This window comes from Aspergillus ochraceoroseus (assembly GCF_002846915.1).
Source record: "Aspergillus ochraceoroseus IBT 24754 chromosome Unknown P175scaffold_7, whole genome shotgun sequence".
NCBI classification, from domain to species: domain Eukaryota; kingdom Fungi; phylum Ascomycota; class Eurotiomycetes; order Eurotiales; family Aspergillaceae; genus Aspergillus; species Aspergillus ochraceoroseus.
Genome location: NW_024468482.1, coordinates 476,854 through 493,975, shown reverse-complemented (window position 1 = coordinate 493,975; position 17,122 = coordinate 476,854). Strand labels below are relative to the sequence as shown.

Here is a 17,122-nt window from a genome sequence, read left to right as displayed (position 1 = left end):
TCACAATCAAGTTTCAACCTCAAAGAAGATGGTGGATCTTCCCAAGGACACCCTCACGTTTCCGGACTCCGACCAAGCATTCTTGGAGCCATACCTGCCTCCGCAGAATGAGAAAGAAGCGAATAGTTCCGATCTTCCATTCACGACGCTCACATTCGCAACTTCTCTAGACTCATCTCTCGCCCTCTCTCCTGGGACTCGCACCGTCCTGTCCGGACCACAATCCAAAGCCATGACACATTACCTCCGGTCACGCCATGACGCGATTCTGATTGGCGTGGGGACGGCGGTTGCCGACAATCCCGGTCTAAACTGTCGCTTAAAGGGTGTAGGAGGATACGGGGGGGCCCAGAAACTCCAGGGCCAGCCGCGGCCGATAGTAGTTGATCCCAATGCCCGGTGGGACTTTGATGATCTGTCAAAGATTCTGGTGCTGGCTAGGGAGGCACGTGGGAGGGCTCCTTTTATTATCACTGGTCCTCGAATGCCCTCCTCTTCCTTCAAGAAGAAGCGGCGGGAGCTTCTCGAAAGCTACGGGGGCAAATTCATTGCCCTCGACGTGGTCGAGGACGACAAGGGACAACGGAAATTCGACTGGGGAGATCTCTTGCGGTGTCTTAAGAGGGAAGGTCTCCATAGCGTGATGGTGGAAGGCGGAGGGTCGGTTATTAATTCTCTCCTGGACCCTTCGTTTCACGGTTTAGTCGACTCCGTGATCGTGACTATTGCGCCGACGTGGTTGGGTCGGGGTGGGGTGGTGGTCTCGCCAGAACGCAGATTCGATGAGAACGGCACCGCCATTGCAGCGTCACGACTGCGGAATGTCCAATGGCATCCGTTCGGAGAAGATGTTGTTCTGTGTGGAAGAATTAAATCATAGGGGGGAAGGTAATACCGGAGTACCAGTAGTTGGTTGCATGAGATTTCCAGATGCAAGTAACTAACTACTCCATACTCCGGATCCTAATCAGGAATAATAAGGAAATAAACCTTTTTACATTAACATTATAACTATCCATCATCAGGGTAAACTAGCAATCCCTATTTTAGCTGAATGAGCACATATAAAGTATCATCATAGTTACCAGCAACCAAGTAATATTACCATACGCCATACACAGATCTTACCGCTCCACTCAAATAGAATCGGATCCGTGGGGCGAGTGGGCGGCCCATCTAAAAGTCTATGGGTTATATTACCGCACGTGATAAATTACACTCCTTTTGGTGCATCCATGATGTCATGCTTGGTTTTCGCGCTGAAAATCAGCCAGTGTATCACATGACCGGGTGCGTCTTAATCAACCTCGTCCCTCTCTCCGTACTCCATCTCCAACCAACCCCCTTCTCCCTCTTTATCGTCACCAGTCTAGCCCAACAACTGCCTTGTTCTCTGCCCAGTTTCCTGTCCCTTCTTGTGTGGTCTTTTCACTTTGCAATCCTGCACATTTCGTTAGTCCTTTTTTTCAGCCTTGGCTCGTGCTCCAACTACGTCTCTTCGATGAAGTCAAACCCTTGCTGTTCAAGGTGCCTGGTGTTCCACCACCTCCTGTCTCTCGCGTCACCATTCTCCATTGCTTCCTTTCGCCCTGGGCCTCGGTGAGCTGCCACCGACCATGCTCAAGCCTGTCACGCTGGACGGATCGTGACCGCATAAATCTGATTATCTTTTTTTTTTTTTTATCTTTATTCCCATCGTGTATGTGTATTTCGTCGCCTTATTGGTTTCCTTTCCCTTCCCAGGCCAGAGTTAGGAGTACCAGTTCTTCCCACCTCATTTTGATAAGGATCGGGAACACACACACTCGCTGTCTCTCTCGCTATTTACCCATTGGTCCAGCTAGATTGGGTCTAGAATTCGCCCGCGGCCACTCACGATGTCTCATCCACCCTCTACGTCACATCGAACAACACCGATGTCGAGCCAGTCCGTTGCAAAGAAGGGCCGTCCTGCCGACTCCCCTGCAGGAACCGTCTGTGACTCAGCCGTCTACGAGCCCACAGCTCCCGAAACAAGACAAGATCCCGGTACGGGTAGCGGATCTGGCATAACAAAACCCAAGCGCAAGAAGAATCGTCATCGCAAGCGCCGTAATCGCAGGCCGTCCTTTCTTGGTCCTGAAGATTCTCACCCCGCAACTACTCCCACCCTCCCTGAAACACAAGACGTGGACATGATGAGACAAGGGGACCAGACTAAGGCCCGGGGTGGGGCTCCTTTTTATAGGCTTGGAAGAAACCTAAGCAACACTAGCTTGGAAAGTGAGGCTTTACTTGATCACCGGTATGTACAATTATATATATATATATATATATATATGGCACCTCTTACAAGAAATGTACCGCCTAACTTCGTGGGACTATGATAAATCTAGGAACCAACCTATAATGCATACACGAAGGGAGAGTCGACTAGCTCAGTCGTTCCGACCTAGCTCAATGTCAAACACCTTGCGGCCTGTTGACTCGAGCTCCCGCCATCTCCCATCTCGCGGCAAAATATCGTATGCGGAAGATAGTGATCAGGAAGCGGTGGATGATCGAACACCCCTGATGAGACCGTCCTCGAGCCAGACTATCAATGCCCAAAGGTATGGGACAGATGCCAAATCCAGCCCGTTTTCTTTCCATCAGCGCCGTCAATCTGCTCAGTCTGATTCATCTCGGTGCTCGCCCCGCGGCGTCCTAAGCCATGATGTCAATAACCCTCCATCGATGCCCTCATCACCCCAATTTGGACCGGACATGGGTTACAATGAGGCCGTTATGACGGGCACAGAGTTTGACTTTTCCCTTGCCAAATCATTGGAGAATCGGTTGGAGTCAATGGGACGACCACACGATGTAGTGATTGATGTCGACGGCGGTGGTCGTAAAACCCAGAGCTCGCCTGGGTCTTCGCCTGCATCTCCCCACCCCGCCACACAGGAAGGGCTTCTCCGACGTCGCACTTTTCCCGTGGAAGAGGACGTCTGCTTCCCAAGGGAGGATGTCTCCGAGGTTATTGAAGAAGGGGGCCCCAGACTTTCGCGAGAGGATGAGCGGCGCAGGCGACGGACCCAAGAGTGGCCGGACCTATCCGTCTTGGAAGAATGGAGTCGTGAAGAAAAGGAGGAACGGACAGGTGTCTTCCGTACCAAAAAAATCAGCGAGCCCATGTTGGTTGAAGGCCGCCTTCGCCCGCAATACCGACTCTGGCGACGCGAGGAGGATGAGGCCCCCTACCGATTCACCTATTTCAACGAGGAGTTTCAAAGTACGATTCACGCGCAGACAATCTCGGAATTGGTGCAACCCGGCAGTAGCTTTCGGGAGCTCTTTATCCCCGATCCGCCCGAACTCGAGGATTCGTCCGATGATGAAGAAATGGACTCTGACCATCGTCCTAGCGACGATCCAGCATATTCCCGGGAGGCACACCATAGCCCAAGCACCACTACCAGAACAGCAACTCCATCCAATCATTACGACCACTATCTGCCCCCAAATCATAAATTGCATCCGCGTACATCTGTCATTAGTGAAGCTGCGTCGGAAATGCGAGCATCCAGCGAAATGGGTCCTGAACAGAAACAAGATGCTCCGAAGCCAAAGAAATACGGTCCTCGGCCAACTTTTTGGCTGGATATCCTGTGCCCAACTGACGCGGAGATGCGAGTGATCGCCAAGGCTTTTGGTATCCACGCTCTCACGGCCGAGGACATCATGATGCAGGAAGCCCGTGAAAAGGTCGAGCTGTTCCGAAATTATTATTTCGTGAATTACCGCACATTCGAGCAGGATCGCAACAACGAGAACTATCTGCAACCTGTGAACATGTACGTCGTTGTGTTCCGCGAGGGCGTGCTGTCCTTCCACTTCTCGCAGACGCCACACCCAGCAAACGTACGGCGACGCATCCGGCAACTGATGGACTATTTAATTCTCAGCTCGGATTGGATATCATATGCCATTATTGATGACATCACCGATGTTTTTGGTCCCCTCATTCAGTCCATTGAGGATGAGGTGGATGGAATTGATGAGATGATCATGCAAATGCATTCCCACGAACGTGGGGTGAGCCCCTCTACGAAGGAGGAAGAGGACAACGAGGCCCCAGGCCCCGGTGAGATGCTGCGACGAGTGGGGGTATGTCGCAGGAAAGTCATGGGGATGTACAGGCTTCTTAGCAACAAGGCAGATGTGGTCAAGGGTTTCGCCAAAAGGTGCAACGAGCATTGGGAGGTGGCACCCAAGTCCGAAATTGGTCTATATTTAGGTGATATCCAGGACCATATCATGACAATGACCAGTAGTTTGACCTACTATGAAACGTACGTGTATAGCCCTAACCCCCCCCCCCCCTTTGCTACGCCTCCTGTGTTCAACTAACAAATTACCCGTTGCAGCCTGCTATCACGCGCACATACCAACTATCTGGCGCAAATTAATATCCACATGAACGAGCGACAGGAACAAACGGCCGATGTTTTGGGAAAGCTGACCGTCCTGGGAACCATTGTGCTCCCGCTCAACATCATTTGTGGTATGTGGGGGATGAACGTGAAAGTCCCTGGCCAGGATATGGATAGCTTATGGTGGTTCTGGTCAAGTATGAACCCTTTTGTCTCCTTTTATCAAAGGTTTGACGATATCGCTAACTGAACTTGATTACAGTCACCGGCGGACTCGTTCTTTTCGCCTTTGCATCGTTCCTGATTGCCAAGCGAGTCTACAAAATTGTCTAGAGAATCAGTTCCTTTGCTCATTTGTCTGCCACAATACCCCGTAGTGGCTCTAGAATACCCTTTCTTCTGTTGTCTTGGTGTTTATCCTTACCAGTGTTTATAATAGTACCCTGCTTCCTTGTCCTTTATTTTTGCTTGCGTGCCAACCATTCGGCATCATTTGGGCGTTGGTTGTGCTCTTGTTCCGGGGATTTTGTGTTTCAGTATATAGGAACTTTGGGATAGACTCCACATAAGCTATACATATATTTATATATATATTCAGCCACATGAATGGGATGGTTAAGCAAGTTTAGTGATGCGATGATACAGTATAATTACTATGACTCCATTCACACATCCCTGAGTAGTTATACGCTTGAGATATTATTAAAATCTCCTATATTTAACTCTTAAGCTACCTACTAGAAATTCTAAATCCAATAATTAAGTGTCATCCTGTTTATAAATATAAAGTTGTTTTAAAAATAAAATCTATCAAGTCCTGGTCCAACTCGCCTAAAATGTACCAGAGTAAGTTCTTTGTGTTTTGCTGACTTTCATTCTTCTCTTGTCTTCTCTTTTCTTCTCTTCTCTTCTTCTTCATCTTCATCTTCATCTTCATCTCCTTCACTCATCAAATACTTCTTTATCATTATTCTTTTTATCATCCTCTGCGTCCTCCCCAGATTCTCCTCTCACCTTTCCCACGCTAGATCTACTATTGCCTCCCTTCGACGTGGGCTACCATCATTGGCCCTCAACCTCCCCCTCTCCCCTGAGCACTCAGGGCTGATTGATGGATCCTTTCCCATCCACAACAACTCTGGCAAAGTTGTTACGTGCGGAAGCTCAAGGCAATCAGCCCACCGCCCACCCTTCTGCATCCCCGGCCGGCCCTTCCCACCACGTCCGGCGTTTTCCTCGGATCGACATTGGGTCTCCTCCGTAAGCTAACGGGCCCAGGGCTCGTTCTAGACATTTCACACCGTCTTCTAGTCAAGTTACATTGTGTGATGCTGCATCTGCCTCTTTTTCCTCGCTGCTCCATTCTTGATTGCCGTTGGACTTGCTGAACTGTTCATTCCATTTGCCTACAACACACGACTTATCGTCCGTCCCCTTTCATCCCTCTTTTTCATCTTGCTCCCCCCCCCCTCTGTGGTATTCTCAATCAGCATGTGGCCGTCGTCTATTCGTCTACCTGCTCTTTTCCCTGTGTAACGTGTTTTATGCCACTTCTACTATCGAACGCGTCTGTCTCTTAGCACGCAGTGATACTCTAGCTGGCTTTGTGTCCAAAATAACCCCTGGACTTTTTCTTTGACTTGTTTTTTGGCTTGCCTTTTTTTTTTTTTTTTTTTTTTTTTTTTGGCTTCGTTTGTTGACCTCTCGTCGACCGCTGGATCCATTTTCCCGCTACTTCCCGTTCTCAATTCCCTTTTTTTTTTTCAATATTATTCTTTTTGGTCCTGCACACCGGTTCCCTCTCGGGTCCCCCTGACTTCTCATGCTCTTGTCAGCACAATCTGACTCGACAGAGATCATGGCTGCGGAATCCGAGAGGTCGCCCTATCCCAACAGTACTCCTGGTGGATCTAGAGGTGCCCAAGAGGATGACCCTGCCTTGTCTCTTTCCCAGAGATCCGCCAGTGAGGGTGACATGATGGAACTGCCACGTTCGACCACTAAACCTCAGGGCCAGACCCCCTTCATTTCCCAGTTACCCAAACCCTCTCAGTCGGTTCCTGGTGTCTCCGGTCCATCTTCGAACACGAACTCCGCTATATCCTCGCGCGAACCTTCACCTACCCGCTCCTCCTCCCAGCGACCACGCAACTCCACCTCGAATTTGCGTATTTCTTCTCAATCTAAGAAACGCAATCTAGATCACAGTCCAAATCGGTCCGCTACAAGTCCGAGCCCAGGTCCGGGTCCGCCCCCCTCCGCTACTCCTGTGCAACGAGCGCTCTCCCAGACCAACAAACCCCTCGTTCCTAGCCCTCCCCCCAATGTCGAGCCCTCCTCCGATGCACCTAGCCCGGACAAGCCCAACATGCCTCTATGGGCCGCATCCCGGCGGTCAGAACAGGAACCTAACCAGCCGAATACCTCCAGCAAACGGTCGCAACCTACACCTGATGACTACAGCACCAAGTCGGACCGGAGTGCTCCTCGCTCCGTAAACAGGGGCGCCAACGGATCCGGCTCGGCTCTGGAAACCGTTCAGGAGATGGCAAGCGATCAGTCCACCCCCTCGACTGATACCATCCTCCTTATATCCACCCCCGAAGAGTCCCACCTGCAGAAGATCGATGAAGATTTAACCCCTAAAGCCTCTCGACAAAATGCCGAGAGTGGCAGTGACAGTGGTGGAAATAAAAGCTCCGAACAAATGGAAGAGAATCGCCGCCATGCTTCAGCCAAGGGACCCGGCGGCTTGATTCCAAAACGATCATCTACCTCCCTGAGCGGCGGAGCCCGCGCGAAACCAACAGATGGCACTGTTCGAAATATGATCGTCGAGACCGAAACCGTCAGCTCCATTCCTCAGGTTTCTCTGGGTGTCGGGACAGGTGAACGAGGTAATGCTGGTCGGGTAGAGTCAGGTACTCTCCGAATGAAACCCAGCACCGAGACCATCCGCCCGAAGAAAGAAAAGAGGAGGACACGCAAGCCAGCTGCCCTTGCGAGCGGGGCGGCTTCTTCAAAGGCTGACATCTTTGAAGCCAAAGTAGCCAGTGCTGTCGACGAAGCCGATGTGTCTGATTCGGATGAGACATTCGTGTATGAATCCAACCCCCCCGACCCGTACCCGGTCCGACAAAATAGGTATCACTCTCGCACGCCCAGTGCGACATCGATGGCGAGCCAAGTCGACCAGCTTGCAGGCCGTACTCGTCCCGGGATGCGGGAGGGAAATCACAGTGTGACAGGCAAGCGCAGCATGAAATTTACGAACAACACTTATACCAGCAGCGTGGATGGGGACGCTGAGGAGAACGGCCGAGCCCACCCAAGGATAGAAGGCAGCGGCACCCATACTCCTCGCCACCATATTGGGCGCCATGGACGAAATACCATGTATCCATCTCTCTTTGGCAATGATTCACCGTTTCCTCAATCCCAGCCGCACCCCAAATCTCCCCGGCACTTTATTGGGAGTGGGTTCCGACAATCGAGACAACCCGGTGCTCGCTCGAACCAAAACTACCGTACTGTCAACAGCTACAAGAAAGCAGGCGAGGTATACGGTTATGATTTCGATGCCGAAGGTGCCGATGACGAAAGAACTCCTCTTGTTGGGTCATCCCGTCAGACACGCAGTCGCGGTGGTAGGCGGCCGAATAGCGCGAGTCTACGCCAAATGGAATATATGCAACAGCGGCAACGTGGCTGCCTCTCACGGTACGGAGCATGTGCATTGATCAGTCTGCTGTTTTTCCTGCTCGTCGGAGGAGGAACTTCATTCATCGTCGCCATTACCAAGCCGCTCTTGGAGGTGCAGGTCCTTGAAATCCAAAACGTACTTGCCTCAGAGCAGGAGCTGATGCTGGATCTCAACGTACAAGCTGTCAATCCAAATCTTTTCCCCGTGGTCATTGATGACATAGACGTGAAAATCTTTGCCAAGAGTCGTTACGTGGGAACCGATGGACTGTGGCAAGATCATGGGTCCGCCCCTGACCGATTTCCACGCGCTGAGCGCAGGAAACGTGCAGAGGTTGCCCACACCGCTCGCTGCATAGAGGATCCGGACTGCCGCGTTGATAACAGCTCTGCGGATCAGCTGCGACTTGTTCAGGGCGGTGTTGATAAAGGCACCGATCCTATCCCAACCGATCCCAGCGGTGACCCACAGAACATGCTTATTGGTAGCGTTTTTAAGCTTGACTCGACTTTGTCTTTTGAACCATCGCCCTGGAACCATCTACCGTCTACCTCTAAGGGACAGATCCGTCTTGCGCGACCCGGGAATAAAACAGAGGAAGGTGGTACTGAACGGTGGGAGCGAGTGTTGCAACATCCGTTTGAGTTGATTATTGGGGGGGTCGTTCATTATCAGCTCCCCCTGAGTTCTCGCTTCCATTCGGCATCCATAAGCTCCAAAGTCAAGGTAACCCCTGGTAGTGACGATGACGACGGTGACGATAAAAACCCGGGGAAGAACGACACTGTCAGAGTTTCTACCACTCAAGTATATCGCCGGAATTTGTCTCATCAGGGGCTTGCTGAGGGTGAGACTGTGAAGGCCATACGAGAATTAATCAAGATGACCAGACGGGTTTTTGTGGCTTGAACGGTCTATCTCACCCATTATATTCACTCAGTCCCTTTGGCCGAATCATGATTGCATGACTGATATTCTCTCCTTTTTTTCTCTCCTTGTCTTTCCGATATACCCGCATACACCACTGCGTTCCCTGTCACTTTTTTTTTTTTTTTTTTTTTTTTTCCCAAGGTTTACACCGGACTCCATTAGTCTCTTTCCTGCTATTGGTTATGTAAATATATTGGCACTGACGTTTCAAGAGTAACTCTGGTCTCTGGACACTGCCACCTGTCACTATTTTCTTCCGGGATAAATTTTACCTCTCCCCTGTCATTGAATCCCCGTTTCCCCCTATCCCACCGTTCCTCTACCCCAATCATGTGTGATGACCTGAGTTTTATTTCTTTGGATCGGCAAGAAGCAAAAGCATGGACACGGCAGAATCTGATTAAAGGAGATCATGTATGTATGTATGCATCAGCGTGGCGCTCTATACTTCGGTTGCGCTTTTCTTTTCTTTCGCTTGACTTGATTTTTTTTTTTTGTACCTCCCTGTCGTTTGTACGATTAGAACGGGTCCGACACAGGAATGTCGCACACGGCAGGGAGAGTCCAGTTTCTGTATCTACAAATATATGTACATAATATGCCTATTCAGTGCGGTACAGTAGGGCACAGTACAGACTAGCTATGACCCAGACCGATGATCACTGTTGCCGCAGTACATATCATATATCTATCTATCTATCTATATAACCATGATAGTTATCGAATGGATCGCTCAGTGAGATAACTAGTAATCGATTGCTCAAGAGGTGAAGGTCTGATTCTTCCAATCCCAGTAGAAACTGGCGATGAAATACACGGGAAACGATAACTAAACGATATTTATTAACTAGTTAGTTGCTTGCCGCCGACAAATTCATCATTGATGGTTAACTAGAGCATTGGCATCAATCATCCTTCATTCATTCGAGATGTCGAGGTCGAGGTCGAGGTCGAGCTCTATCTTGTACCAGCAGAGGAAAAACCCCCCCCCCTCCCGAATGTAAACCCAAAAAAGAGACGGAAGGAAGGGAAAAAAAAAAGAACTCGACAAGACAGAGATTCGAACTCTGGCCTCCGAAGAGAATTGATTTCTAATCAATCGCCTTAGACCACTCGGCCATCTTGCCCGGTTGATGTTTGATTGGTTTTCTTCTTGTCTTATCATCATTGGGGGTGGGGTTTTTAGCCTTAGCTTTTTACCTACGGGTGTAACCGCCCCTTCCGACCTAGTCTCCAGGGTCGCGCCTTGCGCGCCCCCGACAGCTCAATGCTTAGGATAGCTTAATACTTAGTTTTTCAAAATTTCAACTATTCTACTTTAAATCTATTTTATTTAACTACTACCATGTCAGAAGACTATTATAAAGTTAAAAAATAAATTAAGGATATTATAAATACCTTATACTTTTAAAAAAAACCTAATATCTCTAAAACTATATAAGATTTTAACATGTCAAGGCACTGTCTTAGGGCATGCTAGAGGGGTTATAGAACTTAATTCTAGTAGTAACTACTAATTATGAAGTTATCTCTAGCTCAGGATTTTACTATTTATTAATATATTAATACTCTAAATAATCTAGGAGTCTACCTGTAGCCTCAAATAATTATAAATTATATAAATTCTATCCTATAATCCTCCTATAAAGACCTAGAGACCTAACTACCTAAAGTTAGTAAAAAATAGTTTAACTAATAGCTTTTATAAAATCCTGGATATATAAGAAAGCAGGTAAGAGTCATGGAATTAAATAGAAAGAAAATAAAAGATAGAGATCTTATCTTTATCTAGTTTACTTATCTAAAATATATTCTTTTTATTAGGAGTATCCTACCTAAAAATATATAGAATTTTAATAAAACTAGCTTTTAGATTAGAGTTAGAAAAAATTATTAGGTTATCTAGTATATAAAGAAATACTAAAAAGCCTATATTTCTTCTAATTTTAATTAGGAATATATAACTATAATTAAAGTAATTAATATTATTAGATATACTATAAAATTACTTATTTTATTAAGTAGTAAGTATATCTTAAAGGGCTAGTTTAATTAATTAGAACCTAGATATTATATTAGAGTTAGTAATATAAGTTATCTAAATAATAAGCTTGCCTATTAATAGATATAAATATTTAACTAGTATATAAAATCTTATATAAAAGGTAAATATTAACTTTTTATTTATAATAATTTTAAATCCTATATAATTTTTAAATTTATTAATTTTTATAAAAAAAATAATATTATTATTTTTTTTTTACTATCTTATATAAATTATATTCTTTAATCTCTTAATATTAGGGTATTTCATATTTATAAGTATTAGCATGCTAAAGTAGTTACTAATATAGAATATTCTAGAGATAGAAAATTTACTAAGATTAAATTTCTTTATATCCTTTATATAATTTAAAAAAAAATCTTTAAAAAATATATAATTACTTATAACTTTTAAAATACTAGAATTATGCCTTTTTAATTTTAAGAAATTCTATAATTACTACTTAAAAGATCTTCTACTTAACTAACTATTCCTAGTAATTCTAGATCCTTTTATTCCTTTAAAAGCACTTCTAAGACTGCTAAATATTTTAAATTCTATATATAATATCTTCCCCAAGCAGAGGAATATAGATATAGCCTTAAAAAAAAGTTAAATAGCTTTATTAAAGGTAGTATTATACAGGCCTATCTAGTAGAATTATTAAAGAATAAATTATAATATTATACTTGGGTAGAATAGGCCTGCTATAAGCATGTAAAGGCTTCAAGATCCTATTTATAGTAAGGAGGCACTATATCTAGTCAAAATTTAGCTAAAATAAAGTAGTTAGAAAAGAATTATAATATAGAGAAGAAATTATTTAAATTATAAAGATAATAGTTAAAGGTTATACAGGAACTTATTATCTATACCTTAAATTAGGGAATTATTTTAAAGAGATATTAGAAGTCTAGAAAGATATAGGAGATATAAAGGTTTATTTATATCTATTTTATATTAAAATATCTTTTAATTTGGGTATACTAGATTATTTTAAAATTAAAGCTATATAAAACTAAGTATTGAGCTATCCTGAGCATTGAGCTGTCGGGGGCGCGCAAGGCGCGACCCTGGAGACTAGGTTGGAAGGGGCGGTTATATAGCTAGCTGTTACCTATACATATATATAATGGAGTTACTCGGTATTGATACCCCTTTTCCACGCAATATATCTGCTAAAATTGCTACGCTGCTGAGCACAAGGTGCTCGTAAAAACCACTAGCCTAACAGGGCACTCAAAAGAGTCATATAAACTAAACTATAACTGTATTACACAAAGTTCTCAGCATAAGCAGATTGAATTCAGGATCAACAAGCTATCATAAATCATCTAAAACATGGGTGTCATAGTAAGTCATAAGGCATCATCAGGGGAAAAACAGACATTCACAATATATAACCACATAAAACCAAAGTAAAGGTCCACTCAAATATCCAAAAAAAATTAAAAATTAAACAAAAAAAAATAAAAAACTACACAAACCCTCCATTAATCTTTCGCAGGAAATCCTCAATTCTATCGGCAAGTGGGCCATCTCCTGGCTGAGGTAGAAGTCGACCATCACGGTCGAACCGATCGGGAAGGTCAATGGTCGCATCAGAATCTGACTCAAGTCCACTTCCTCTCCCATGATGCCCCCCCCGCACAGAGCTATGCCTTGACGAATATGGGTCCGAAGAAAAATGACAACGATGGCTAGAACGGCGATGACGACCCTCATCCATCGCCTCCACAGTAGAGTCACTATCGTCGGTTTCATAGCCCGGATCTACCTGATGATTACTCTGGGAGCCAACATCGAAGGCAACAGACTTTGACCGGTGTGGTTCACTTCTAGAACGCGCTTGTCCTCCTGCCCACGGCATTGCCAGTCGAGATGGATCCCCTAAGCCTGAAAATGACTAATTAACACGGTCCCTCAGCTCAGCTCACTCCTCACCCAATCCAACACCGAGGGGCTTGACATCGTGCGTTTGGAGAGGAAAGATTTTTTGCAAGACTTACATTCTCATCTACCGCCCGGGACTGAGGCGCGTAGGTATTCGGGCCAGCGGGAGGCGGGGGATAGTACTGCTGCTGGGGAGGAGCAGGAGCAGGGACATTTGGTGGAGGTGCATAATCAGCTGGGATATACGGTGCTGGGCCGCTGGCCACGAGGGCCGGCGCTGAGCCAGGGGGAGGAGGGTAGTAGTTGCCGGGTTTGTATTGACTACTATCTACGGGTTGGCCTGGGGCGGGAGAAGGCGGATAAGGTTCAGAGTTGTATGGCTCATCATACGGGGCTGGCCGTCCCTCATCTTTGAACCCTAGTAAAATATATCAGTCTTACATCCATCCGAGGCGATGGAAGATAACTTACTTTGCCTTTCCCTCTCATTCTCTGCCGCCTGGCGGTCCTTATGCTGCGAGTATCTGTGAGCTGCGTACCCAACACCCGTAGCAGCCAACGCCGCCCCAGCTAGATCATGAGATCGACTGCGGTGCCTATGACGACTCTTGTGGCGGCCGCCCTCAGTCGAATCGGGGGAGCTGCTGCTGAACCGGGCTCGACTACGGCTGCGACTGTGACCGCGACCGCGACTGCGACTGCGACTGCGGCCCCGATGTCTGCCGCTGGAGACTTTGTCTGAGGCGTCCGAGATGTAGCCCTGGGAGCTGGCAGGACGGCCGTAGTAATTGGCAGCAGGGATGATCCCGGGTACCGGATGCTCACCGTATTCAATTAAGCCCGCAGAGTCTCTTGTAGGATCCGGATATATTTCAGAAGGAGGGCGGCTTCGAGACCTGGAACGACGACGCTCCCTGCGACGTGATTCCTCCTCTGATTCCCTCTTTTCCTTGTTCTTTTCATAAAGGCCCGTAGCGACAGCAGTTCCCAAGCCTGCGGCGACAACGGGGAGAGCTTTTCTGAATGTGCTCTTGGACCGAGACCGAGACCGCGACCCTTTCCGGGAGCGTGAATGGCTTCGAGTCCTCTCCACCAGACCGGCAACTGCTGCACCTGCTAAACCGGCCTCCGCCATATGCTTTCGACGCTGCGATTGGCTACGTTTATTATCACTAGAATCCTTGACGGATCTCGAGGAGCTAGTCCCTCGACGATGACGCGAGTGACTCCGACGGCTGCGACTCGACTGCTTCCTAGCTAGGGCTATGGCCCCCACTATGGCAGCAGCTCCCAGCCCGATCTCTGCAAATGTCTTGGCACGAGAGTGGGAGTGAGAACGGCTCCGGCTCCTGCTCCGGCGAGGGCGGCTGTGGCTGTAGTGACGACGATGGTGGTGACGGGAGCTTCGATCATCGTCAAACGAATGAGAACGATGCCGACTTTTGCTGCGGTAGTAGTCCTTTACCTTTGATACCGTTTCAACTGCAACAGCACCCAAGGCACCAGCGCCTACATCTCGCCCCAGGCGACCAAGGCCACCCGAGACTTCTTCGCCGCTTTTCTTTCGGCGGCGGCGGAGAAATTCTGCGGCACCAACGCCGACTAGAGCGCCCTCAGCGAGATGGCGGTGGTGATGGTCGTCATGTTCAGTAGTTTCTTTGCGTATATATACCATGCTGTCATCGCTGCTGTAGTCTTGGTCATTGCGACGACGAGTGGCTTGAGAGACGGAATCACTGGGGCTGAGCTCCCGGCGGAATCGCCGGTCGTCGTTGTCGTATTCTCGAATCCGGCGATGATAGTAATAGGCGGGGTCTCGATCCACCTCGGAACGATGGACGATTTCGTAGTCGGACTCACGGGGGTTGATATAGACGGGACCTCGAGCTTCTTGAATGATTACTGGCTGGCCTTCACGAGATGGGAACAGGGTAACAGCGGGGGCGCTCCAACACACTATACTCACGTTCATAGTAATCCCTCTCGGAGCGATAGTCATCAAGGCGCGAGTCGTAGTCCGCCTCACGCTCGTAACGCTGGATCATAACGGGCTCTTCTCGTTCAGTGGTACGACGAATTACTAGTTCTCGATCACCAACAATTGGATCCTCGTGTCGATAGATGTAGTCTCGCTCACGATCCTCTGGAGGTATGACGTAACGCTTCACGGAGACAGAGGACGAACGCGGTTCGTCCCAGTCCTGCTCGCGCTCGCGCTCTCTGTAAATATAAGACGACATGGGGGAACGCAGGACAACGAAGAATGAGAAAATGGGAGGATTGTTGAGGTTAAGGATAAGGATGAGTATGAGACGAGGAGGGGGAATGAAGACAGCAAGAAAACCGGGAAGTACGGATGAAGGGAAAGGTTTGGGGGGAGGACAAGGCTGAGCCGGAGACCCTGAGTGGCGCAGGGAATGAATGCTGTTGAACTTTGAAGTAAGATCGACGAGTGACAGAATGGGGCGTTTGGATTTAGAGGTACAATGGAGGCGCAGCGCCAATAATGGGGGAGGATGATAGCTGCAAACCCCGGCAAAAAAGACTGATTGTGACGCCCAGCAGGAAAGATGCAGAAGCAGAACCAAAAACGGATGAAATTATGATGGAAGAATGAGATAATCAATGACTAGATGATGCCTAATGGTTGAAGAGAAGGAGGGGCAGGGGTGAGGCTAGTGCAAAACTGAGATAGTTCAGGTTCTAGGTGAGGCGATGAGCCTATAATAGAGGGATACAGTTATTGGTGGGGGGATGACATAGTGAGGACAAGAGGAGATGGGATGAGGATCGAAATAGGATAATGTAGAGATGGATAGAGATGAGCAGGAGACACTGAAGCAGAGAAGGAGAGGAGGATGGAAGAGGGATTTAACTCACATGAAGACCTCGTGATGTTGTTGAGCAAATGACGATATCACACTCTGGTTGTCTGGCGTCAACCTCACTCGCCCCTCGAAAAACCATCCAAGTTGGTTTACTCCCATTTCTATCTCATCTTTATCTATTTTCCATTCTCCATCTTCTGCTACATTCTTCATCATTGGTCAACGCAGCTTGGACTAAGAGAAAGGTGCGGCTGACTGCGCCCAGTGCCCGTCGAGTCACTCACTGTCTACCAAGTTCCAAGTACAACTGACATCTGATAGACTGACCATGTTTCCGTCCCAAATGTCGGAATCTGCCATCGTCTTCATACTTGGGACCTGGGTACCTCTTCCACTTTGTGGATATTTGAGTTGAAACCGGTTCTATTTCTGTTGAACAGGGGGAAATGAACCAGGCGTGGGGCTTATAGTTCCATGGTTTGAAAGGACTTTATCTGTGGTCAACCATGGATGTTTTGTTGATACTTTGGAAAATCGGATGCGAGTGCGATTTGCCGCGTTGAAATTTCCCGCCATGGAAATTAAACTTGGACGAAGGATGTGGAGAAGAGATTTATGGATTGACCACCACAGAGGAAGAAAAGAGAAAGGCTTTGGGGGGATACTGATAAGAGGTTGTCAAATTATGACGGTAGAAAGTTGACCGAAATGGATTCAATTAGGTCTAACTAGGAGATGGAGAGATGCTTAGAGGAAGCATGGAGATCTGGAAGGAAATAATGGCCTAAATATACTGGGTAGTCACGTGTTACTATTTACTTAATAGTAGTGCTATTTATATTTACTAAGTATAGTACTCTAATATACCCCCCTTAGTAATATATTTATTATATAAAGCTATTTAGAGTTTATCTCTAACTTACTAAATTCTAATCTTTTAATAAATTTAATAAATTTTATAGTTAATAGTATCTTAATAAGCCTATTTATAATATTATACTATCTATGTAAGAGCATGTGATTCGGGCAACATGTCTAAACCATTGGACCAAAAGGTCACTATGATCAGACCTGATGGTCTGATCTGCCCGAATCCCACCTTATATACCTAGCAATCATTGCCTTGGCACCAGTGCACCTAGTGCACGCCGTGACACCTAATAATATTCTAAAAAATCTAGAAAAGAATTATAATTATTATTTATTAATTATATTATTTAAATATATTTATTATTTTAGACTCTTATTTTATTATAATTAATTATATATTTCTAATATAGAAGAATTAAAAATAAAATTAATATATAAATATTATAAAAATATAATT

At 46.6% G+C, this 17,122-nt stretch overlaps 4 protein-coding genes and 1 non-coding gene across 5 annotated transcripts; 3 read left to right on the top strand and 2 right to left on the bottom strand.

Annotated features, from left to right (window-relative positions):
* Positions 1-28: 28 nt before the first annotated feature.
* P175DRAFT_0443259 (RibD family protein) lies at positions 29-880 on the top strand (the record flags this gene model as incomplete). Its single annotated transcript, XM_040894171.1, has 1 exon — positions 29-880. One exon carries the CDS (start codon positions 29-31, stop codon positions 878-880), a length of 852 nt encoding a protein of 283 aa, XP_040750006.1.
* Positions 881-1,668: 788 nt separating this feature from the next.
* Positions 1,669-4,799, top strand: P175DRAFT_0503408 (magnesium transporter CorA family protein). The gene is made up of 4 exons (XM_040897630.1): positions 1,669-2,284; positions 2,376-4,316; positions 4,392-4,594; positions 4,660-4,799. The coding sequence occupies exons 1-4, from the start codon at positions 1,878-1,880 to the stop codon at positions 4,728-4,730; spliced, it is 2,622 nt and encodes an 873-aa protein (XP_040750005.1). The 5' UTR covers positions 1,669-1,877; the 3' UTR covers positions 4,731-4,799.
* Positions 4,800-6,063: 1,264 nt separating this feature from the next.
* P175DRAFT_0503406 (putative phospholipid metabolism enzyme regulator) lies at positions 6,064-9,163 on the top strand. Its single transcript, XM_040897629.1, has one exon. It carries the CDS (start codon positions 6,256-6,258, stop codon positions 9,007-9,009), a length of 2,754 nt encoding a protein of 917 aa, XP_040750004.1. The 5' UTR covers positions 6,064-6,255; the 3' UTR covers positions 9,010-9,163.
* A 912-nt stretch (positions 9,164-10,075) lies between these two features.
* P175DRAFT_0t108 lies at positions 10,076-10,157 on the bottom strand. Its single transcript has one exon. It is a non-coding gene; the product is annotated as a tRNA-Ser (tRNA).
* Positions 10,158-12,551: 2,394 nt separating this feature from the next.
* Positions 12,552-15,207, bottom strand: P175DRAFT_0511076 (DUF3824 domain-containing protein; the record flags this gene model as incomplete). Its single annotated transcript, XM_040898565.1, has 5 exons — positions 12,552-12,970; positions 13,044-13,385; positions 13,439-14,147; positions 14,244-14,878; positions 14,934-15,207. The coding sequence occupies 5 exons, from the start codon at positions 15,205-15,207 to the stop codon at positions 12,552-12,554; spliced, it is 2,379 nt and encodes a 792-aa protein (XP_040750003.1).
* Positions 15,208-17,122: the final 1,915 nt, after the last annotated feature.

What these genes read in the sequence shown, in the direction of transcription:
- P175DRAFT_0503408 (XM_040897630.1), top strand. Translation starts at nt 1,878, where the DNA reads ATGTCTCATCCACCCTCTACGTCACATCGAACAACACCGATGTCGAGC. An exon ending in GAGGCTTTACTTGATCACCG is followed by an intron (nt 2,285 to 2,375) that starts GTATGTACAATT and finishes TGATAAATCTAG; the next exon opens with GAACCAACCTATAATGCATA. An exon ending in CTTATGGTGGTTCTGGTCAA is followed by an intron (nt 4,595 to 4,659) that starts GTATGAACCCTT and finishes ACTTGATTACAG; the next exon opens with TCACCGGCGGACTCGTTCTT.
- P175DRAFT_0503406 (XM_040897629.1), top strand. Translation starts at nt 6,256, where the DNA reads ATGGCTGCGGAATCCGAGAGGTCGCCCTATCCCAACAGTACTCCTGGT.